This window comes from Symphalangus syndactylus, chromosome 3, assembly GCF_028878055.3.
Source record: "Symphalangus syndactylus isolate Jambi chromosome 3, NHGRI_mSymSyn1-v2.1_pri, whole genome shotgun sequence".
Classification (NCBI taxonomy): domain Eukaryota; kingdom Metazoa; phylum Chordata; class Mammalia; order Primates; family Hylobatidae; genus Symphalangus; species Symphalangus syndactylus.
Window position 1 is genome coordinate 138,427,661 of NC_072425.2, and position 24,752 is coordinate 138,452,412.

At 44.4% G+C, this 24,752-nt stretch overlaps 1 protein-coding gene across 1 annotated transcript in view; it reads left to right on the forward strand.

Moving 5' to 3' along the window:
* The first annotated feature begins 7,614 nt into the window (after positions 1 to 7,614).
* The window catches only part of SORL1 (sortilin related receptor 1), a 289,661-nt gene continuing 272,523 nt past the window's right edge, over positions 7,615 to 24,752 (forward strand). The window contains exon 1 of the mRNA XM_055273513.2: positions 7,615 to 12,033. Coding sequence (XP_055129488.1) covers positions 11,851 to 12,033 — 183 coding nt within the window. The 5' untranslated portion in view covers positions 7,615 to 11,850. The remainder of the gene's footprint in view (positions 12,034 to 24,752) is intronic.

The window sequence follows — 24,752 nt, forward strand, 5'->3', positions numbered from 1 at the left end:
CAATTTCTGATGGGAGGCCTGAGTCTGACAAATAGTCCCGTGTCCTCAGTCCCCATCACTCTGGCCCCGTCTGAAGTGGGCCATTGTTTCGAGGCACCAGCCCGAAAGAGAGAAGACTAATACTTTTCAGGCTGCCCAGCCATAGCCCGTAGAACAGGGGCCAGGGGAGGGCACAAGAGAGAATTCTCACCACCAGCCCACTGATGTCCACCTCTGATGGCCAATGGAGATGAGTGAGCATCCAGGGCTGCAGGACCTTCTTGTGTGTGTGCTTGGCCCCGCTGCCCCTTTCTTCTTTGTAAGGGGCTCAGCATAGCACCATACACAACTTCAAAACTTGATAGGGTAATTTTTATCTTAAAAGAAATCCTGAGAAGTAAAGGTTCTGAGCTTTGCAGAGAAAGTAAATAAAGTGTAACATTCTGACCCTCAGAGCTAAAGGGGTTGTTATAGAGTTATACCGGGAGCTAGCCTTTAATAAAACCTCCTTTGAAATTGTGTTAGATGTACTGAGTCCCGCTTTCATCTAATGCTTCCTCTTTGGGGAATTAGCCAGGTTGAGCATAAGCAACAGATGCCCACAGGCTTCCCATGAAGAATATCAGTCATTGGAACTGAGTTGCACTGCTGACTATTCTCAGGCTTGTGGTCCACCACAGCACCTGATTCTTCTCACCTAAGTATGCAGCCAGCTCTCTTCCTGCATTTGTGCAGTTGAGTTACTCTACTTGCATCTGTCCCAACTGAACAGCATATGATGGTTTCTGACTTACCACTTCTCTAATATAATGGACCAGTTGAACCACAAAGAATGCCCAAATGGCAGCTGCCCTAGATTTATGGGTGCGTGTGGGTATTATCCCTAAAAATAATGAGAGCTCATGTCTGCGGGGGCTCTGCAGTGAGAGCAATAATTTCAAAGCTGGATATCAGCAGAAAAACTAATGAGACCATTTAAAGTGTGTGTTAATGTGGTATGTGTGTAAAATTAACAACCCTTTGATAGCTAAGCCACAAACACCCTCCTGAGGTCAATCTGGAAGTCACGGCGAAGACTGGCTCTGTGGGGCAGTGTGCCAGATGTGAGTGGGAAGGCCCTGGAGCCTGGAGATGACCCAGCTGCATCTTAAAAATTAATATTGTGTTAAATTAGCTCCCATGTAAATGCCATTTTGTAACAGCTGCGTGGCCTATTTGTGGGAGCGACAGCAGTCGGGAGCACACGGGGTCCCACTTCGAGACCATCTTCCTCCTTTTGATTAATCAGTACCAAACACTAATAGCAAAACTACCACCTAAATAACAACTGTAGCTACCACTTATTGAGTGCTTAGTGTGTGTCACACTCTGCGTCAAACGCTTTGCACACGTGGCTTGTCTAATTCTTCCAACATCACTGTTGAGTACTGCTGGCGTCCTATTGAACAGATGTAGAAACTGAGGTTCTGAATGTGACATGCCCAGGCTCACAGGCAAGTGGGCGAGCTGGGATTTATTACCTGGGTCTGACCGACTCAAACAGGTCCCATATGTCAGTCACTGGAACTGAGTTGCACTGCTGACTATTCTCAGGCTTGTGGTCCACCACAGCACCTGATTCTCTCTTAACTTGAAGAGTATTCATCCTTTTTACAAATAATAAGTGGTGAGCTTCCTTCACAGAGATGTGTGTATTGCGGAGGTAGTGGGTGGAGGGGTGTTTCTCTTGCAACCAGAGCCCAGAAATGTTTCCAATCAAAGGATTGATGTCTGTTCTGCTGGAAGGCTGGGTTGGAGGCATCTGCATTTTGGTTTAGAAGATCTTCTCCTAACCCTGCCGCCAGCAACAGAACATAAGGAGAAAAAGCAAGCTCTTGTTGAAAGGCAGTTGAGGAGTAGGAAAAAAGTCTTACAGAAATGAATCATCTCCACAGGACATCTGAGCATCTGTTCATTGCCCAGCACTTTCTGAACTAGTCTGGACTAGAGAAGAGGCATCTGTGACTTTATCCGAATGACCTGGTGCCCTGGGGAATAGGAAGCCACCCATACTGGCCATGCCTCCCACATGTGTTATAACTCCACCACCCGCCCTCCCCTCTTCCCCATTCCAGGGACCCCTGAGGGGTCAGCAGGGATGCCCTGCTGGAGTGTGTTCCCCAGGGCACCTTGGGGTGAAGTCCTGATGCATACTGTCTCATGTTGCACAAGTCACACTGAAGCCAGCCTCTGCCAGCAGAGAAGTGAAGGCCTTTCAGAAACTATCAGAAATCCAGCCAAGAAATCCATCGCATCCCTTTGAGAGGGGAAGAAAGAGAGGCAGTCAGTTGACAAGGAAGGAAAGCTCCTGGCAAGAAGCATAACCCAAATCCCAGTCCCAGGGTAGAAGGGAAAGAGAAAGAATTAAGAAAGAAATAGTCAGCAACTTATTCTCCTTTCTGTTTTCACAAACAAGATCTGCTGGCTGACCTTTCAGACCAGCTGGGAAACGATACCACACAGAGAGCATGCAAATAGGACCCACTGTATTTCCCTGACACTCTGCACCCTGCCTGCTCCAAGACCCCAGAGAGACCCTGGGGATGCCTCAGTTACAGCAGAAAATCACAAATGAGCACAGCCTGGCTGGGGAGCCAAGATGGGGCCAAGAATCAAGATTCAGTATTAGGACGGCTCTGGGGCCATGTGCTAAAATGTGTTCTGGGGGATGAGTCCTGGTTGCTGAGGTGACAGGCCCAACCCCTCATGCCAAGGACACGAGGATGCCCGCTGTGCCTCAGTTGGAAAAGGGGCTTGCCAGTGCCAGATCCCAGGAATGCAGGCCACTCAGCTCCTCCCTCTCTTGAAAGCATATAAAGGGCAAATGGCCCTGCCAACCACCAGATAAATGTCTGTTTGTCCTTGGGGTGTATTTCTTTTTTAGCAACCTGAACCATCTTCGTCATCTTCAAACTCCAATGCTATTCAACACCCTCCACAATCTAGCCTAAAATTAGTCTTACAGTCTGCCCTGTGAAATAGCCGATCTGAACTGTCCATCACTCTCGGACCTCCCACCAAACTTGCCATGTCTTTGTTTGAACCATTCTTTGTGCCACGCTTGCCCACCTCCTCACTTCCTTTTAGCTAATACAGCCCTACCAATCCTCCAAAGACCGGGTCAAATGCCACCTCTCTGATGATGCTGTCCCTCATTGTTCCAGACACAGGTTGTCTATGAAATTTGGGCAGCACTCCTCCTGTGGCTCCTCCCACATACTAGTATACATGCTGGATATTTGTGCGGTTCTCTCCCTTCACCATATTAAAAGCTCCGTGTGTTTAGGAAACTGTCTCTTATACTGTCTGTCTCCTGTTCCCCTCATCAGCTAATCCAATACAATGTCGCTATTCCCTTTTCATTGTTCTATCTCATTCCACCTCCCACCCTTTAAATACGGTGTTTCTCTACCCTGCTCTGAACAATGATCTGACTTTTTTCTGGCCTGGTGGCCTCTGCAGATTCTGGTATGTTTAGAACTACACTTTGGAAGCTTAGTCTGAGGGCATCACCTGGGAAGGAACGGTGTTGGGGAGAAAATTGGTCCACAGTGTTGCACTGTGCATTCAGAGAGACGTTCATATAAATGGTGCCCCATGAATCATGCAACACAGCTGTGCAAAACAAAGAAGAAGCTGAAAGATGAGTGAAGGGGCTTTTTCAACAACTGAGGCAAAAATCAAATGTAACCCTGGGAAATGGGAAGAAGAGAACAAGTACAAGTGACACCGTAAAGGAAGAAGCAATAAGATATGAGACTCTAAGGGTCATTTGCTATTTCCTACTTACCTATTATCCATCCCTCCACACCTCTTCTCATACAGAATTATGATTGATCTTCCTTTGAGGGACCACCTTTACCATTCACAGGTCATGTGGCTTGAGTGGTGAATGTGATCACCACTGGCCAATGAGATCACCATATCCCCATGAGGACTGGTTTGGGGTAGGCATGTAACCTAAGCCTGGGCAAATAAAAGTCTTATCTGGGACTTTTTTTGTTTTTGTTTTTTGTTTTTTCCTTTTTAGGCTAGTGTGCCAAGCTAGAGAACCTTTCAAGAATGAAAACAAATAAAAAAAAAAGTAAAAAGACAAAGACAGCCTTTCCTATCATGTGAGCCAGCCTATTTTCTTTCGGCTTAAATCAGTTGGATTTCTGTAACACGCAATTGAGAGTCATGACTAACCTAAGAACTGCCAGATTTTGGACATATGGGAACTGAAGAGTCAAAAACGCCCTGATATTGGGGGATCTGGGAGGAAGGTGATTACCACCATCAATTGTCCAAAGTACAAAAGACAAAGGGATACTATAAATACCAATATTTAAAAAGCAATACACCACATGAGCTGAAACTCATATAAAAATTTCAACCAAGATTGATATGTTCAGAGCAAAAAAGAGAAGGGAGGGAAAATGATATATTTTTAACAACCAGTGGAAAGTGAAATTAATTCAGATGCTGTTGTACTTCTGCTTTCTTTAGGAAGTGACATCTTCAAACTGAAAAGAATAGTACAAATGCCATAAAAAGAGAAACGAAGGTGAAGATATGTGACAATCTAGTAAAAGAGAATTTACTCACTGAAAATGTGTTCACGTTCCCAGGCCCGTTTGGACAACATCCTTGAGCACTGGAGGAACGTGAAGGTGTGGACTCAGCATTACTCCAGTTTTCTGTCATTAAAAATGACAGAAAAGAGGAGAGAGAGATGCCAAAAGACAATGCCCCAACTTTGAACAAGGGAAAGGGAGGTAGCTTTTGAAAACCTCACACTGAAAATCTAGACATCAATCTGCAGCAAAATTCCAGAGTTGATTGTTAAACAAGTGGATGTGAATACTTTAAAAATGAATGCAGTGGTCACCAGAAACTAGTGTGATTATACGTATAAACCAACATCATTGTCCTAGTCTTTTTTTTTTTTTTTTTTTGAGACGGAGCCTCGCACTCTCACCCAGGCTGGAGTGTAATGACGCGATCTCAGTTCACTGCAACCTCCACTTTCCAGGTTCAAGCGATTCTCCTGCCTCAGCCACTCAAGTAGCTGGGATTACAGGCGCCTGCCACCACGCCCGGCTAATTTTTTTTTTTGTATTTTTAGTAGAGACAGGGATTCACTATATTGGCCAGGCTGGTCTCCAACTCCTGACCTCGAGATCCATCCGCCTCAGCCTCCCAAAGTGCTGGGATTACAGGTGTGAGCCACCGGGCCCGGCCGGCCCTAGTCTTTACAATGCCCGAAAAACCCTTCATAATCTGGTGCCTGTTTACTTCTCCTTCTTGGTCCCCTATCACTCTACCCACCTAGTCCACCCCTCACCCCTATCCCCACCCACTGCACACACATACAAGCTCTCCTTCTGCTAAAGCCAGCTTCATTCCATTTCTATAATGCACCAAATTCATTCCTTCCAAGGGACTTTGCTCTGATGATTCCTGAGATCTGGAGCCCTCATTACATCCCATTTCAGCATAGCAAGCTACTTCTCACCTATTAGATCATCTCAATACTACCTTCTCAAAAAAAGACCATTACTATTCAGCCATTAAAAAGAAGGAAATTCAGGCCACTGGAGTGGCCCACGGCTGCAATCCCAGCACTTTGGGAGGCTGAGGTGGGCAGATCTCTTGAGGTCAGGAGTTCAAGACCAGCCTGGCCAACATGGTGAAACCTGGTCTCTACTGAAAATACAAAAATTAGCCAGGCATGTGACATGTGTCTGTAATCCCATCTACTCAGGAGGCTGTGGCAGGAGAATCGCTTGAGCCTGGGAGGTGGAGGTTGCAGTGAGCTGAGACCACGCCACTGCACTCCAGCCTGGGTGACAGAGCAAGACTTTGTCTCAACAAAGAAAAAAGAAGGAAATTCTGCAATATGTGACAATATGGATGAACTTTGAGGACATTATACTAAGTTAAATAAGCCAATCACAAAAGGACAAATACTGCATAATTCCACTTATATGAGGTATCCGAAATAGTCAAATTCTCTAGAATCAAAGAATGGAATGGTGGTTGCCAGGGGCTGGGAGGAGGAGGAAATGAAGAGTTACTCATCGACAGGTGCAAAGTTTCAATTATGTAAGATGAATAAGTTCCAGGAATCTGCAGCAGAACATTGTACCTATGATCAACAACAATGTATTATATGCTTAAAAATTTGTTGAGGGTAAATCTTGTGTTAAATGTTCTTACCACAGTAAAATAAAATAAAAGGCTTTATTAAAATAACTCCCATTCACTCTTGATTCCACAATATTATTTTATGTTCTTCATAGATCATATTCCTATCCAAAATAATCTTATTTGCTTGTTTACCACTTCCTAGAACTGTCCAGTCCAATTTGGCTATTGAACACTTAAACTGTGGCTAGTCCTAATTGAGATGCTGCAGATGAAATACACACTGGTTTTTGAATAACAGGTTAAATGCAAAATGCCTCATTAATAAATATTTTGCATATATTCAGTTAAATGTAATCTATTATTAAAATTAATTTTATTCGTTTCCTCACTTTCTGTAATGTGACTATTCAAAAACTAAAATTACATGTGTGGCTTCCAGTATATTTCTTTGTTCTTTTTCTTTTTCCTTTTCTTTTTTTTTTTTTTTTTTTTGAGACGGAGTCTTGCTCTGTCACCAGGCTGGAGTGCAGTGGCGTGATCTTGGTTCACTGCAACCTCCGCCTCCTGGGTTCAAGGGATTCCCCTGCCTCAGGCTCCCTGCTAGCTGGGACTACAGGCGTGCGCCTCCACACCCGGCTAATTTTTTGTATTTTTGGTAGAGGCCGGGTTTCACCACGTTGGCCAGGATGGTTTCCATCTCCTGACCTCATGATCCACTCACCTCCGCCTCCCAAAGTGCTGGGATTACAGGCATGAGCCACTGTGCCCGGCCGGCTTTCAGTTTATTTCTATTGGACATCAATGTCCTAGAAAACAAAAGGCTTTTTCTTCTTCTTTTCTTTTTTTTTTTTTTTTGAGACACGGTCTTGCTCTGTCACCCAAGTGGGAGTGCAGTGGCATGATCTCAGTTATCTGCAACCTCTGCCTCCCAGGCTCAAGTGATCCTCCCGCCTCAGCCTCCCAAGTAGCTGGGACCACAAGGCATGCCACCATATCCTGCTAATTTTTATATTTTAGTAGAGCCAGGGTTTTGCCATTTGCTCAGGCTGGTCTTGAACTCCTAGGCTGAAGCAATCCACCTGCTTTGGCCTCCCAAAGTGCTGGGAGTATAGACATGAGCCACTGCACCTGGCAAAAAGCTTCTTAAGAACAATGAAGTTACCTGTGTTGTTCAACACAGATATAGATATAGATATACATTCACATTTAGCACTATAGTTGGCACGTAACAGGTATTCAATAAAAAATTTGCTGATTGAGTTAATCAATTGCCTTTTTTATTTTTATTTTTGAGACGGAGTCTCGCTCTGTCGCCCAGGCTACAGTGCAGTGGCGCGATGTCTGCTTGCTGCAAGCTCCGCCTCCCGGGTTCACGCCACTCTCCTGCATCAGCCTCAGCTGGGACTACAGGCACCCGCCACCACGCCTGGCTAATTTTTTTTTTTTTTTTGTATTTTTAGTAGAGACGGGGTTTCACTGTGTTAGCCAGCATGGTCTCGCTCTCTTGACCTCGTGATCCACCTGCCTTAGCCTCCCAAAGTGCTGGGATTACCGACATGAGCCATCATCACACCCAGCCAATTGCCTTTTTTTTTTTTTTTAAAAAAAAAAAAAAAGAGTCAGCAGATTGGTAAATCTTAGAAATGCTCTATCTTTTATTCATCAAGGCGTTTGACAAAAGCTGTCATTTGTTCATAGCAAATCCAAAGTCATCAGAAGAGTTATTCCCCAAGAATGTTGACTCCAGGTCACTGGGATAAGCTACTTTCAGAAAGAGGAAAAGCAAGTTCAAATTATTGACTTTCACTGAATCTAAGTCACCATCCACTGTAAATGCACTACTATTTTATATACAGCTGAGAAACAAAAAGTGCCAAATAAACTAAGATACACTATTGATTGTAAGCTGCCACCCAATTTCAGAGATGCTAAAATGTGAGGAAAAATGTGTGTCTTAGAATGTGTTCATCCCTTCTAATTGTTCGCCCAGACCCCATCTGGACCATCTATGTGGAGGCTGAGATTTCTGTTTCTCTCATCCTCTTCATTCCTTCCTTCACTTCATCCTGATGGGAACAGTATATTTTGTAAGACATAGTAAAAAAGCCAATATTTTTACCATAGCAACTCTTTGACAATATGCTATGGGAGATGGTGCAAAGGTAGATTTGGGACTCCATCCTAACGAATTTGGATCACTTAAACGTACTCCTATGGCAGAAAGTAAGGAATTTCATCTATCCTTTCAGGGAGGATCCAGGAAATTTTGGGCACAGAGTAAAGAGGTCAGGACACCAAAGGGAGAAGTGGCTCCATGAGGCCTTCAGGGAATGAAACAAATGAAAACATCTTCAGAAGAAAGCTATGCTTTGGGACATCTTTTGGTCTCTGTGTGGTTGTGGTGAAATGATAGTGCACTGGTTTCCTTCTTATAATAAATTATGCCTGCACCTTTCCATAGATTGCTGAGCATGTGAACCATTTTGACTGCTACAGATTAAGGGAGATGTTGACAAAAGGAAAATATCTAGACCAATACTTCTCAAGCAATGGTTTGCAAATCATGAACACCAGGGAGTTCTTTGCCCCTGTGGGCACATTGTGGGGTGAGGGGCAGGTGGAAGAGACCTGAGCAGGAAGGCCTTAGAAATCCATTCCAGCTCCTCTTTTATGGGTTTTTGTCTGTTTGCCTACTACACGGGTGTTCTGAGAGCAAAGTGGTGCCTGGACCATTTTTAGATTTGTAGATGCCCTACTCATAGGTCTATTTTCCCATCTTTAGAGTTAGCTATTACAAGCTGACAGGCTATGGTTAGGACAAACATTTATAATCAGACCTTACCGTCATCACCAGACACTCGCTATATTTGAAAATTCCTTGAATTCAGAGCTCCAGCCTAATGGCCCCCCTACTCTCTGCCCTTCCTTGAAGGTCCTGCTTCTGGGTAAGATATGATTTTCTATCTAAATAGGCTACCTCGCTAAAATAATTTTGAAAGTCGCTAATTTAAAACAGTGATTCTAAAACATAGTCAAACATCGTTATAAGTTGATAACACAATATCATTGATATTACAATACAGATTCTTGGGTCCCACCCCAGACCAACTGAGTCAGATTCTCTGGCTGTTGTAACAGGTGAGCTGTCTATCACTGGAAGTGTTCTCATCATGGTACATGATCAGGTTTCAGCCAAGTTCATGGAAGTTCCTTTATTGGGAGTTCCTTTAAATTAGAAAAGCTCTCTAATATGACCTCCAATATTATGAGTCTCTGATTTTATCACTAGACTGGAAATCAGGATTTCTCCCCTAAATTCTCTGCGTTTAGCACTAGTGAACTGTAACAACAGGGGTATGCAACGGAGTGTTAAGTATCCCAGGAATATTTCTAGTACTTTAACAGGAATAAGACTTCATGATAATTATGCTTTGGTTCCGAAATATTTCCCAGACAGAAGAAATCAATATAACTAATTAAAGAATGGAGAGAAACAATGCAAGAATAATTTGAATTCATCTTTCAGTTGCAGAGATAATAAATTCTTACATGTTAATATGGAGTAGCTATTGATACATTACAAAACTAATAATAAAACTTCAACTCAGCAGGCGTTACAATGCTTCCCAGCATCTTCTCCATTCTCTGCCTCATGTTTTTGTCCTCTTCACTCTATGCCAGGGATAGGTAGCATAAGCTCTGTTTCTCTCAGGATGAACTCTTTGTGTGAGCCATTCCTGACCAAGTTGTGTGTGCATGTGTTCCTTCATCCAACAAATCTCCATCGAGCCCTTGGTTTGAAAAATGCCTTAAGTTTCGTGATAGGACTAGAAACGTGAAGGACAGAATCCTATTCCTTCAGGTGGAGAGGCAAATAAGGGATTCCAGCGATCAAGCTTCCATAAACCCAAAATCTAATTATGAGTCCTCTTTTCCTTAATCCCAACCACACATGCCCAACCCATTCCCTGGGACTTCTGCCTGCATTTCTCAATCACACTCCAATTCCTATGCTTTGTTAGCAGCCCTGCCATGAGACCCATTTCCCTTGGTTGAAACTCTACTAAGAGATCCCACTTCATTCTCCTGGGTCAAACCTTAAAGCAGGATCAAACTGAGAAGCCTCTTGCAATTTCCTCCTCCCTAGCCCCACGCTGCTACCTGTCTGATTTTGATGTAAGTAGAGTGTGAAACTGCCTTTGCAAAATTATAACTGAGGAAATCATGACAGTGAAAGATATCAGATCTAACCGACTCCATCTTGCTTCTAACCTTTAAGCTGTCCTTGTTCATTCCTGGGAATAGGCCAAACTAACTTTGAGAAGGAATTCAGTTTGTGGTTTGACTCTGAAACAAAATTGCCAATAGCCCTTTCCCAAAAAGACCCCCTTTTGCCTGGGGACCAGTCTGCCTTTGCTGGACTAACAAATTAGCTGCAAGATTAGAAATTATAGTTTAGGGGTCATGCAGCCTCTGGCTCCAAGAGACTGAACCTCCCCAAATTGCTCCTGGGGATAGCATCACTATTGTGAAACCTAAGATCAGTGCTTGAGATATTTTGCAGACCCTGCACTCCATGGATCAGTTGACACCACCCAGACCAGTAATCTGGCTCAAGCGGTTCTGCTATGCCACCCAGGAACAGAAAACAGCAAGAAAACCTCATTTCAATCCCCTATGACTCCATCTCCAACCTGACCAATAAGCACTCCCCACTTGTCAAACCCCTACCTGCCAAATTATCTTTAAAGACTCTGATCCCCTAATGTTCAGGGAGGCTGATTTGAATAATAACAAAACTCTGGTCTCTTGTCTCTGCGTGACTTACTCTTTCTCCATTGCAATTCCCTTGTCTTGATAAATTGGCTCTGTTTATGCAACAGGCAAGGTGAACCCACTGGGCAGCTACAAGTAGATCTCACCATTCTGAGGGTATAGATGGAGTCATGGTAACCATAGTAACTCATTTTGGTTATCATATCAATCCATAGGTATGGATTCCAATCTATGTTATGGAATTTTCAACATTTTCCATTTTGGACGCTTGTATTCCTTTATGCTAATAATTGCCAGACCTGAAGGCAATCTAAGAAACTGACCAGACATTGTCCTCAAAATTGCCCTTCTTTTTGAGCAAGATTTTTTCCCAGGGTCACATACCTGGTCATTTCCTCCTTTAGGATAAATTCGCAATCTTGTCTCATGATGAAAATTGTCTTCTGACTGGTGGTCAATTTTCTTAAGCCAGCTTGAGGTAGTTTCTAAACTTGCAACAGAGAATGCTAACTTTTCTCAGTTGTGTGAGTTAGCACCTGATCTAATCTGTTCATTGGAACCACGTGTTAGGTTCATTTGAGTTACTATGGTTACTGTGGTCAATTGACCGACCACTAGTCTCATCAGCTCCCTGAATATACTCACTGCATCAGGCTCCTTGGGATATGTGCATCGCTTCAAGTCAAGCTCAAATTTGCCAGACTCCTGTGGAGGCTGTTATGGTTTGAATGATGCCCCCTACCTCAAGAAGATATGTTCAAGTCCTAACTCTCAGAATCTCAGGAATGTGACCTTATTTGAAAATAGGGTCATTACAGATTCTAATTAGTTAAGATGAAGTCATATTGTAGTAGGGTGGGCCCCTAATCCAATAAAAGTGGTGTTCTTATAAAAGGAGGGAAATTTGGACACGAACGTGTACAGATGCAAGACCACGTGAAGACACGGAGAATGTTACCTGATGACACAGCAGAGATCGGTGTTACGCAGCTGCAGGCCATGGAGGCTACTAAAGGCTGGAAGAGACAAGAGAGGATCCTCTCACGGGTTTCAGAGGGAGCATGGTTCTGCCAACCCCTTGACTTTGAACTTCCCGCTTCCAGAAAGGTAGGACAATACATTTCTGCTGTTTTAAGCCACTCAGTTTGTGGTCCTTCAGTTACAGCGGCCCTAGGGAATGAATATAGGCACCTTATCCCTGCCCGGCTATCCCTCCAGGGGATGTGAAGGAAGGAGGGTGGAGACTGCAGCCCTGCTCTGTCATGAAACTTTGCAGCTTACTTTAGTCCTTTTGACCCTGCAGCTGGCTTATTTATCCCCAGAGCTGCCTGGCTCTCACTTCTGCTTGTCCCCTTTCCCAAGGCCAGCTGCTAAGATCCTTGCAGGCTTCCCAGTTTATCTATTTGATTTGTGACAACAGCAGAGACTGTCAGTCTTGCCGGCTTACATCTTCCTAGGGACGTAAAGAAAAGTAACTGCTTTTGTCTACAAGATTTGTTCATCTAGCATCCTCAGGGTGGTAGGCTGCACAAAGAGGGGGAAAAAAAACAGATAATGTGCCGTCAATCATATTCCAAGATAATAGATGCTCACTATCAAAAGTACATTTGCTTTTAGGCTGTTTATCTACCAGTGGTGCTGATCCATACCCTCTTCCCCACCTTGTGAAAACAGATAAGAAAATAAACTGTTGCTTCGGGACTGAGCAAAATTAATTTATCTATGGGGAAATGAACCTAACACCTGGTTCCAATGAACAGATGATATCGGGTACTAACTCATACAACTGAGAAAAGTTAGCATTCTCTGTTGCAAGTTTAGAAACTATCTCAAGCTGGCTTAAGAAAAAAAGAAATTTATTATTTAAAAAAAAATAGACTGTGTCCACAGCCAAAGGCCAGAAGAAGGGGACTGGAAACAGAAGCTGGAAAGCCAGTGTGTTTGCTCTCCACCTTTGGCTCTGCTCCTGTCTCTGTAAATGATTTATTTTTTTCTATCTGAAGACCAGCTTTCTTGGTGCATCAGTTACTTGGTGAAAATGGTTTCCAGGTTAACATGTTAAGGTCCAGCCATTAACCTTGTCTCAGTGCCAATTCCTAATTCCTAGGAAGGGACTCTGGTCCAGCTTCAGCCAAGAGCTCAGCTCTGCACCAGTAGGTGTAGTGAGGTGGGGTGAGAAAGGAGTGGGCACAGCACAAGGCTTGCACATAGCTGCCAAGAGTCGCCTCCATAATTGTAAATGGCAGTGTCAAGGAAAATGGGCTAGCTAGACAAATAAACCTAAAGGTATCTTCGACCATGATGCTCTAATAAGTTCCTCTAATGAGCCACGCACATGCAATAGTAATGTCAAGAGAAGAATGGAAATAGACCTATTAAATAATTGATCTTTCCTGGTTCTCTATAGGATTCCTCATAGATGGACTTAGGGACAAATCCTGGTGACTGGCCCCACCCTGTACTTGGGATTGCTCCTCTCCCGCTGCTCTCTCCCTCAGGATAAGTTCTCTGGCAGGACACCCCTGAGTCCTTTAAGCAAATAGGCTGCTATTAACACCAATAAGCCGTAGTGCAAAGAGAGTGAAGATCGTGTAGACCAGGGGTCCCAACCCCCAGGCCATAGACAAATACGCATCTGTGGCCTGTTAGGAACTGGGCTGCACAGCAGGAGGCGAGCAGTGCAAGAATGAGCTTTTCCACCTGAGCCCCACCTCTTGTCAAATCTGCAGCAGCATTAGATTCTCGTAGGAGTGTGAACCCTATTGTGAACTGCACATGTGAGGAATCTAGGTTGCACGCTCCTTATGAGAATCTAACTATTGCCTGATGATCTGAGATGGAGCAGTTTCATCCTGAAACCATCCCCCATTGCATCCATGGAAAAACTGTCTTCCATGAAACTGGCCTCTAGTGCTAAAAAGGTTGGGGACCACTGATGTAGGCCACTGAGTGGGGCCTATATAACTCCTATAACTGGAGTTGAAGGAGGAGTTTGGTTAAAGGTAGGAAACGTATCTTCGAACTCAGAGGATAATTTCTAAAGAGGATAGGTTAATTGTCAGATGTATCCTCCCTACTTCATTCTAGAGAATACAGTGTTGGGTGTAAGAAACACAAGTTATTGTATAGAATGATGTGGGGTCAAATCCTGACCCCACGTTAACATTAAGGCTTAGGCAAGTTACTTAACCTTTCTAAAGCACAGTTTACCCATCTGAGATGTAGTCATACTAGTACCTTCCTCATGGAGCTGTCAAGAATTAAATGAGATCATCCATGACAAGTGCCTAGCACAGTGTCTGGCTCAATATTCCTCGGCAGCTGTGAGTGTTACAGCCAGGTTTGACATACCACCTCTTATTGGCTTCTCTGGAGCCCTACCACTATTTTTTTCTATGACTTTATTTTCTGTAGTAGAGAAGATATTCCATAAGAGAAATCCTCAAATCTCAGGTACAGTTCTGTTTTAATAGAAGATGCTTCCCCCTGGCCCCTAACATTAGGGTTAGGAGGAAAACCACCAGCCAATAAGTTAGCTTTCCCATAAAGCTGTAAATACCATGGAGTCTTACAGTCTGTGACTTTGGCTTCTCTACAGCTGAGCTGGGTATACAGGATTAGGGAAGAAGTTTAGGATGCTTTGGAGAGAAAACAGAGGAAAGCAAAATATTATTAGCACTCCAGTAAATCAATCACAGATGGCCTTCAGAAATTAACCCAAAAGCAGAATGCTCATTTTCAGAGAGTGCCTGCCTTCTTGAAATAATCTGGAAAAGTCCCAAGAACATCTCTCATGTAAAAGTGATTCAATATTCACTGCTTCAGCTGGAAATGTACAAAACAAAAACAAAAAAAGTCTTTGTTCTTTCCATCTTTGCTGCTCCCATTTTCTCTGACAATTGTAGATAGGGAAATAGCACATAATGACTCCATTGGATATGGACGAGGGGATCCATTTCCCATCCTGGGAAAGGGGCTAGTACCCTAGGAGCTGAGCTTCTCTGCAGGAAGCTGCAGCAGGTAGGTTTTTTCTCCCTGGGTCCAGGATGTGACTGTCACCCAGAGAGCACCTGAACTGCCCCAACTCTGCTTCCTCCCGTAGCCAGTGGTCTTTTTCCACTGAAGAGTTGTTTATTGCGTAATTAATGAAAGCTAATGGCCCTTGCAGATACTTTACCAGGGAGTTCAAAATTTAAACTCATGCTGCTGACTAAGATGGACTCTCCTCCTCCACTCTTAATTACCCAGCTCTGTAAAACACCTTTAACACTAATGGGGCCTCCAAGAGTATCTTGGGTTGTTAATCTTGGCATCACTAGACTCTACTCTCAACCAACATCCCTACAAAAATACCACAGAAGGGCCTACCCAGGGGGAAGGGTGGCAGGCATTAATTTTTCCCTTTCTCCCTGTTACCTACTTTCTCCTAGGAGGAGAAGTTCAGGCAACAATTCCTGGTTGGCTGGCCGGAGCCCCAAGCTTTGCTTCTGCTCTGAACTTCCACCACATGGTTAAAAATCATAGCTAATGCTTCATGGAAATAAATATTTCAAACCACGTGCTTTCTGGCCTGCCAGATGGCTGCATTTCACACTTCCAACTGTGTCAGACTCCAAGAAACTCAGTGACTCAAATTTTGTGGTGGGTTTTATGATCCTAGAATAGGGGTTGGCGTGGTGGATAGGTAATAGAAGGAGGGTTTTTCTAAATTAAAAAAAAAGATTAATGGAGTGAGTCCTACTTGCTTTGCTCGAGTAGCATAGCCTAGTCATATGAATATTGTTCACAGGTAACTTGGCAGCAAAACTCCCAGTTGGTCAACATAGTCAGCAAAGTTCTGCTCATCTTTTATTTACCTCGCCCCCACTGCCTCCGCCCCCACCTCCAATCCAGCTTAGTCACCCCGTCTTCTCTTGCTCCCTGCATGGATAGACTCAGACAACACATCCTCTGCATGGGTCAACACACTTAGAAGTGTGTGCATGTTAGATGTAGATGCACAAAAACCCCAAGTAGGACTGACAGGCAGAGTCCTCTGAATCCTTTCACATTTTCTCTCTTGATTTCCCACAGGTCCATCCTGACTGTTTTTCAGGTGTCGTAGAGATATCAGGATAGTAGGTCATTTAAGTCTCTTGTTGCCTGTTGTGTATTATTATTATCATTAGTAGTAGCATTCTTATTATGTAAGTTCTCTCTCTATATATATACACTCATTAAAGAAAAATTAGAAAGTAAGAATAAAGAAGCCAAAATTCAAAACATGAGTATCCACACAAACCACCCTGAATCATATAGCACAGAGAAAACCACTACTAACATTTTAGCATCTATTCTCCCACGCTTTCTTTGTATATAACTCCATAGACACATATATGTATTCATAATATATTTCATGACACCAGGTTCATGCTCTATGTACTATTTTCAAACTTGCTTTTTTCATTTAACAATGTATTGTGGGCTTCTTTCCAAGAATGTACAAGCCCTTCTGCGCTCGTGTGTGTGCACACACACAGCATCAGGATCACTTGCAAACAGAAGGAGTTTCTTCCCCCAAAGATGCCCACATATGTCAAAAAGCTTGGTGTCATGGGCGAGCATAACTAACGAATAAGAGCACAAGGATGCCATTTTCCCCCTGACGCTGGCAGATGCTCAGCTCTGATCTGCTCTGGTTATAAGGGTGGGTTAGGAGGGGGAGGCTGGTGACCCCAGTACAGGCGGCATGAAAAGAGGCTGAGCTCAGGCACTCTGTGTGTGTATGAGGACAGGGGAGGTTGACACAAGAGCTCTGGGAGTGATTCCAAAGCAGAGGTCCTCGTTCTCACCTATACTTAGACAAGGCCTAATGTCCAACACCAAAACATAAATCAACACAGCTGTGGATGCTGCCTCCCTTCCTAATTAGCATGAGAAATGTCATGTCCTTGGCAGCTCCCACTGCCTCTCTCTCAGTCCATAAAGCCAGTTGAGAGAGTTTTAGCAGCTGGGAGCCTCTTGTAGCCCTGCCAACCAGCATTTCCCCAAACCCGAGGGAGTTGCCACCATCACTGCATTCTCTGCCAATAAGCCTGGCAAGAAAGCTGCTCTTCAGAAATCACTGCTTCTTAACAACCTTCTCCAGGACAACTCCTCACCTGACAGGCAACCCGAACCACAAAGGCCCTCTTGGTCTTCAGTACGCCAAGTCCTCTAAAGCTCTAGCAACCAGCAGTAGCCTTTGCACAGATACTGTAATATAAATGAGCTACGCAAGCATCCTATACACAGAATATGAATTGCTCCACACAGAACATATGATACAAACATGAAGACAGTGAATATCCTTCAATCTTGCATGTATTCATCAAGCATATTTATCAGTACCCTGGCACTCACAGCGAATGGGGCTCACTGCAATTAACTCGACCCTGGACTGGTGATTGAGACAGCTGTCAGTCCTGAGGAAGGGGCTCCTAGTTTCCCCCCATGTCTCATTCTCATTTAACCACCATCTCCCTCCTTCCATTCCTTTCACCCAACCCGTGACCAATCTCAGTGCCAATTAGGCACCCTTACCGAACACTCCATTGCAGCCCATTTGAGCACTCGCAGCTGGACTCACCATCTGCATGTACCCACTCCAGTGGCTCAAACCTACTTACCTTCTAGGCTTTTTTTTTTTTTTTTTTTTTTGAGACAGTGTCTCTATCACCCAGGCTAGAGGGCACTGGTGCGATCTTGGCTCACTGTAACCTCTGCCTCCTGGGTTCAAGCAATTCTCCTGCCTCAGCCTCCAGAGTAGCTGGAATTACAGGCGCACGCCACCATGCCAGGCTAATTTTTGTATTTTTAGTAGAGTCAGGGTTTTGCCATGTTGGCCAGGCTGGTCTTGAACTCCTGACCTCAGGTGATCCGCCCACTTCAGCCTCCCAAAGTGCTGGGAGTACAGGCATGAGCCATGGTGCTGGGCCAGTTTTTAAAATTTCAATTAAATACACTGCCCCAAACATATTCATCCAAGTAAGAGCCCTAAGATTTTGCAAAAGGCCCTCTGCTCCTATCTTTCCTATTTTGATTCTGTTGCAAACTCTGGTTCATTCCAACTCTTTAAAATTTGTTTTTAAAAAAGTCATTGGATCTATGTTGTCCTTCTCAAGCCCAATTCTTCATTAGTTTCTACCTAAATGAAGTGAACTGTGGCAGATCTAGTTGTATCTGTCCTACACACTTGCTATTCCTTCTTTTGGTAACTGCACCAGTTTATCTTTTAGGGAAGTGCCCTTCCTCCATTTCCTGAGGAAACTGATGGTCAAGATACACCTGCTGCCCCAGTCCACAGGGGTGGCCACGTAACCATGGCCTAGACAATCACAGTGCCCAAAACTCTTGTCCACTGGGAGACACGTTCTACACAGAGCCCATCAGAGTGCTCCCATGAAATTGATATAAGGATTCTGGGAAAAAGAGGGTCTCTTTTACTTCCAAACCAGAAGTTATAATCATATAGCTCTTGTTGTTAAAAATATAGACTTGAGGTTTCCAGCAACCATCCTTCCTGCCATTGGACATAATCTGTCTGTGGTATTAGAGAACGTAACACATAAAGAAAAGAGAAAACTAGCAGAGTCAAGAAATAGAGAGACACTTGATGTCCTTGTTTGAGCTCCTGGATCCAGCTGTGCCTAGAGCCTTTGCACTCTATTATGTGACTGTGTCTCTGTCTCTAGAAATTTAGCTTAGCTAGTTTAAGTTGGTTTTTGTGTGTGTGTGAATTGTAACTGGAATATTGACAAATACCCCTCTAGATGGTTTTCTTGCTTCTAGTCTCACCCTACTTTCTTCAGTCTGTCTCCTTCACAGAGTAAACTTCATAAAATACATCATGATTTATAAAAATATATATATATAACATGCAAATAGGAGTGTTATTTCATTGTTTAAGAAGCATCGGTGACTCCACATGACCTACAGGATTAAGTCCAAACTCCTTATCATGACGTGTTAGGCTCCTATGCTCTAGTGGCTATTTCTCCATTCTCACTTTTAATCATTACCTCTCATGTCCTCTTCATGCTCCTAGACACTGTCACCATCTCATCCTCTAGCTTTGCAAACATTCTTGTCATTTCTTTAGCTTGTCTTGCTGTTTCCATATTGTTTTTCCCCCATCATTGTTTTTTGTCTGCCAGGTGAACTGATAACCGTCCTTTGGACCCCAGCTCAATAGACGCTGACTTCTTCAGGTAGAGTTGGTGAATCTCTCCTTTGTGCCCCACTATATCCTATACAGACCTTTACTGTAGTATATGCGATGGCTTATTTACATGACAATCTCAACCGCTGGACAAAAGGCTTATTTGGGGTCAAAGCTCACATCTTGACTTTGAGCTCCCAGCACTTAGCACAGTGCCTGATATATAGTAGGCACACAGTAAAGATTTGATAAATGAGTGATTGAGCAAATGAGTTAATAAAAGCCCTAAAGAGTATATCCTGAGGATGGCATGGCTCAGAGAGGTTTTGTCAACAATCACCTTTAAACACATCTAGGACAAGCAGGCTTGACTAGTTACCTGTTTATCTCTCTCCTTCCTCATTCCTATCTCCATCTTATCACTGTGCTGTTCCAAACTGGAAGGCATGGATAACTGATGAAGTAAAATTCAAGTTTTTCTCCCTGTGATATTGTGAAATATATATTTGGTCTTCATCCCCATTTCCTGGCATACAACTCCTAAATCCTCCTAATCTCTAAGGTGATATTTTTTGCATGCTAATAAGTTGACTGACGGCTGTCAGCCCCTATGTGTCTTCAGGATGAGATTGGTCACAGGAAAGACCAAGGCATGATTAGAGGGTTGGGACTTCCAGCTCCATCCCCGAACCTCTGGGGAGGGGGGAGAGGGGCTGAAAGTTAAGTTGATAACCAATGGCCAATGATTTACTCAATCGTAATGATGCCTCCATAAAAACACAAATAATGGGGTTCAGAGGGCTTCCAGATCGCTAAACACGTGGAGGTTCCTGAAGGGTTGCGCCCCCAGGGAGGGCATGGAAGCTCCAGGCCTCTTCCCACATGCCTTCTCCTATGCTTTTCTTCCATCTCTTCGTCTGTTTCCTTTGTAATATCCTTTATAATAAACCAATTTATTATAAGTAAAGTGTTTCCCTGAGTTCTGTGAGCTGCTCTAGCAAATTAGTCAAACCTGAGGAGGGGATAGTGGAAACCCCAATTTATAGCCTGTGAGTTGGAAATATAGGTGACAATCTATTACTTGTGATTGTAAGTGGGGAGAGGCTTGTGGGACTGAGCCCTCAGCCTGTGGGACCTGATGCTATCTCCGGTTAGGTAGTGTGACAGTTGAATTGAATTAGAGGATACCCAGCTGGCATTGGTTGCAGAATCGATTGCTTGCTTGGTGTGTGGGGAAAACCCCCACACATTTGGTGTCAGAAGTGTGTTGTGAGAGTGCAGTAGAAGAAACTGAGTTTGCTTTTCCTGTATCCTCAGACTCCCAGATACTCCAAAGGTTTTAGAAAAAGTTACTTATTTGGCCTTTCCTCATTCAACATCATTCTCAGTAGGGAAGAATGGCAGAGAGACATTCGGGGTTCACTAACTCTTGGCTCCATGAAGACCAAGACCCTGTATGTCTTCTTCATGATGATATTCCCAGGTACTTAGAGGACATCTACTAAATATTTACTACATGACTGACTGGTCACATGTCCAAGTCAGAGAAGCAACAAAGGACGTCAGCTCTTTGGCTGTTTCAATGTGTCATCTTCCCCTGCCCAGACACATTATTCTATTTTTTGAAACCTGTTCACATCTATTGACTCCTCTTGGCATAAGACTTCCATTTCTCAAGCACAGTTAGAAATGTGAGGCTGAGTTCTCAGCCTCTGACTTCAGCCTGCCTTATCAGCCCAATCAGAGTCTTGTGGGTCAGGCTACACACCATGTGTGAGATCTGACATTCTTTACCCTCCTCAACCCTTCAACCTCCCCCTGCATTTTTTTTTTTTTTTTTTTTTTTTTTTTTTTTTTTTTTTTAGAAAAGATCTTGTTCTGTCACCCAGGCTGGAGTGCAGTGCAGTGGCTGTGATCTTGGCTCACTGCAGCCTTGACCTCCCAGGCTAAAGTGAGCCTCCACCTCAGCCTCCCAAGTAGCTGAGACCACAGGGGCACAACATCATGCCTGGCCAATATTTTTATTTTTTGTAGAGATGGGGTCTCACTACGTCTCCCAGGCTGGTCCCGGACTCCTGGGCTCAAGCGATCCTCCTGCCATGGCCTCCCAGTGCTGGGATTACAGGTATGAGCCACTGCACCCAGCCCTCTTTTCCTTTCTGGGTGACAACGGCTAAAGATGGGTCTAATGAAGAGGCAGCTGGCATTCTGGTCAGTCTGGCACTCTCTCAAAGAAGGTAAATGGGACAGAGTCTGTGCTCAAGCAAATCAAAAGAGATTCACCTTGCTGTGTGAGCATCAGCGCGCACCAGCTCAGTCAGAAGCTCTAACCGGGTGCTGTGGAGATCAATTTTGAGATGAAAAATATATTTATATTATCCACTGGCCCTGAAGATCCTGAAGGAACTTGTGTCAAGTTGGGGGAGGCAGGGAAGGAAAAAGAATGTTTTATATTATAGTAAATGCAAGTAAATGAAATAGTTGGGACAGGAAGGCATTAATGAGAATCTAACTTCACAGGGTCACTAAACTGAGGACTATTAAAAAAGTTAAATTGAATGAGAAGATGGGCCTTTTCTTTTCCCTGTCACTCACTGGTGGTACCTGTGGCATAGGAGAAAACCAAAGCCTGCAGGGGTGTGGGAGAAGAACGAAGCAGTGAGGTGGATCACCACCAAGATCACTCAGCCAACACCTCCTCAAGACCACCAGGCAGGGAGACGGCAGGGGCACCAGGGAACCTGAGAAGGAAGGAGATGAACCAGGTGGTCGGGAGGGCAGGTGAATGAGGGTGCAGGGCTGAGAGTCCGGTGGCATTATGCTGGGGAGGACACCAAACCAGACCTACAATGACTGTGAAAGGGCCTGGGAAAGGAGGGCTCCCAATAGGCAGGCCTGGAGAAATTCACAGTGAGTGAGATTATCCAGATTAGATATCCAGACCAGACGATTCTCATGGTCAGCTGGGTGTGGAAACCATGACGAGGTTCACAGAAACTTCTGTAAGGGAAGACTGTGCAGATAAGAGGGATTTACCAGTGGCATACAAGGAGAGAAGCTTTTCCTTTGCAACCTGCTGATCTGGATGACTGAGTATGGGCTCCTCCACTTTGTAGCTTTCACACTGAGTAAGACCATCTCCACTCTAAACTTCGGCTTCCCCAACCATAAAATGACAGTAACAGTGCCTTCCTCACAGAGTCATTGGGAGGATTAAGTGAGATGATCCATGAAAAGCACTGAGCTCTGTGTCTGGCAAATAGGACATTTTTAGTAATACTATTTTCTTTATTTGCGATACCAGGTTGGTATTGGCATGAAGCAGGCTCAATACATCATCGGAGACCATAGCCCAAAACAAAGAACAACTCTTTTTTGTTCCATGATCCTTTTTGAGCACTTTCCAAGAACTGTTGCCAGGAACTTGGACAAACAGGGTGGCAAAACAGTTAGTCATAGCCGGGCGCGGTGGCTCACGCTTATAATCCCAACACTTTGGGAGGCAGAGGTGGGTGGATCACGAGGTCAGGAGATCGAGGCCACGGTGAAACCCCGTCTCTACTAAAAATACAAAAAAATTAGCAGGGCGTGGTGGCGGGCGACTGTAGTCCCAGCTACTCGGGAGGCTGAGGCAGGAGAATGGTGTGAACCTGGGAGGCGGAGCTTGCAGTGAGCTGAGATCGCGCCACTGCACTCCAGCCTGGGTGACAGAGCGAGACTCCGTCTCAAACAAAAACAAAAACGAAACAAAACAAAAAACAGTTAGTCATAAACTCCATCACACCTTCCCATGGAAATCACCTTCAGGGGTCACGGTTAGGCATCAGATCCCAGGAACAGCTCTGCAGAACTAGCAGGGACCCATTAGCTCTCAGGGAGCTGAGCTCAGTTTTGCCATGCACATATCACATAGAGGTATACCATGGGAGGGCATGTTGGAGGGAGAGCTGAGTGTGCGTGTTAAATAGGCATTTTTTTGTGTCAGATTCTACTGAGTATTGATATCTATTTTGGTTTTACACTCTACTAGCGTAATGGCCAAGATAGAGCTCATCTACTAACGGAAGCTAATAAGCTTTCAGAACTCCCAGGTTTTTAGTAAAATTCCACTGAAAACATGCAAGAAACACATCTAGACTACTTCCCTTTGAGGATGCCAAGGTCTGTACAAAGAGAACCATTCAACTCTAACCATGTGTTGGGCAATATTGCATAAAAACGCATCTGAACTGGGAGAGGTGTACAGCTGGAGGTAGGGTAGGTGGCTGCTAAGACTTAGGGCAGTTTCCAGGTAGGGAACAAAACATGGTTTGGGATCCATATGCCACTGGTAAATCCCTCTTATCTGCACAGTCTTCCCTTACAGAAGTTTCTGTGAACCTCATCATAGTTTCCACACCCGGCTGACCATGAGAATCATCTGGGAGCTTGTTGGAGATGCAGATTTCTGTGTCCCATCCTGGGAGATCCAATTAAATAGACTTGTAGATGTGTATTATTAAAAAGCTCCGTGGATAATTCTGTTGCACAGCTCGGTTGGGTAACACTGGTGGACAATGATGCAGAAAGTATGTCATCAGGCGACAGCTGACCCCTCAGAAGAGGAAGAAAACAGTAGCCTGCAGGCAGGAGTGGAACGAAGGCCACTTGTCCAGGGCACGGATAACCCCATCTCTTCATCCCCAGCCAGAGTGAAACCAGCTGACTCTTGGTCTGCCATGGACTCCCCTTCACAGAGGTATTGCAGAGGAAATTCAAATGTCCAACTCTGAGATCCCAGAATTCTGAGATATGAATATGGAGTGTTATAATGTGAAAGATGGAATTGCTCAAAGATAAAGCCAAATCATCCACAATGTTTTGCTTTAAAGCAGCTTCCTAGCTGGAAGAAAAGTACTGGAATAAGGAGATATATCTTTTCTCTTTCTGTCACCTCTCACTTAGATATAGGAGGGACACTGAGCATAACTGACCAGAGCCCCAGCTGCAGCGTTCTGAAATCTGGCAATGCAGAGAGGACATGCTTCCCACGAGCTGCTCCCAGTTAATGACTGAGGGGTGGGGCTAGTAAGACAGATCTTGAAAGGCACAATAGTCCTCTAGAAATGTTAGCTCAAGGGAACTCCTGACAGTCTTTCCAAATCTTCCTTTGACTGCGTGAATGTCTAGGGTGCCTCCCTCAACCTTCCAATTTCTGGTCGGACTCACACTGGGATCTGCCAGCTCCAAAGCTAGTGCTTCCTAGCTTTCTCTCCATTTTCTCCCCTACAGACACTTCTCCCCTCCCCAGGTTTTTTTTTTTAGACAGGACCTCTTCCATCACCCAGACTGCAGTGCAGTAGTGTGGTCATGGCTCACTGCAGCTGGGACCTCTCAGGTTCAAGTAATCCTCTCACTTCAGCCTCCCAAATAGCTGGGACCACAGGCATGCACCACCATGTCCGGCTAATTTTTGTATTTTTTGTAGAGCCAGGGTTTCACCATGTTGCCTAGGCTGGTCTCAAAATCCTGGGCTCAAGTGATCTGCCCGCCTCGGCCTCCCAAAGTGCTGGGATTACAGGCATGAGCCACCATGCCCATCCACTTCTCTTAATTAATAAATTCCTTGCATGTTTAATTCCATCTCGGCCTCTGCTTCTTGGAGGAC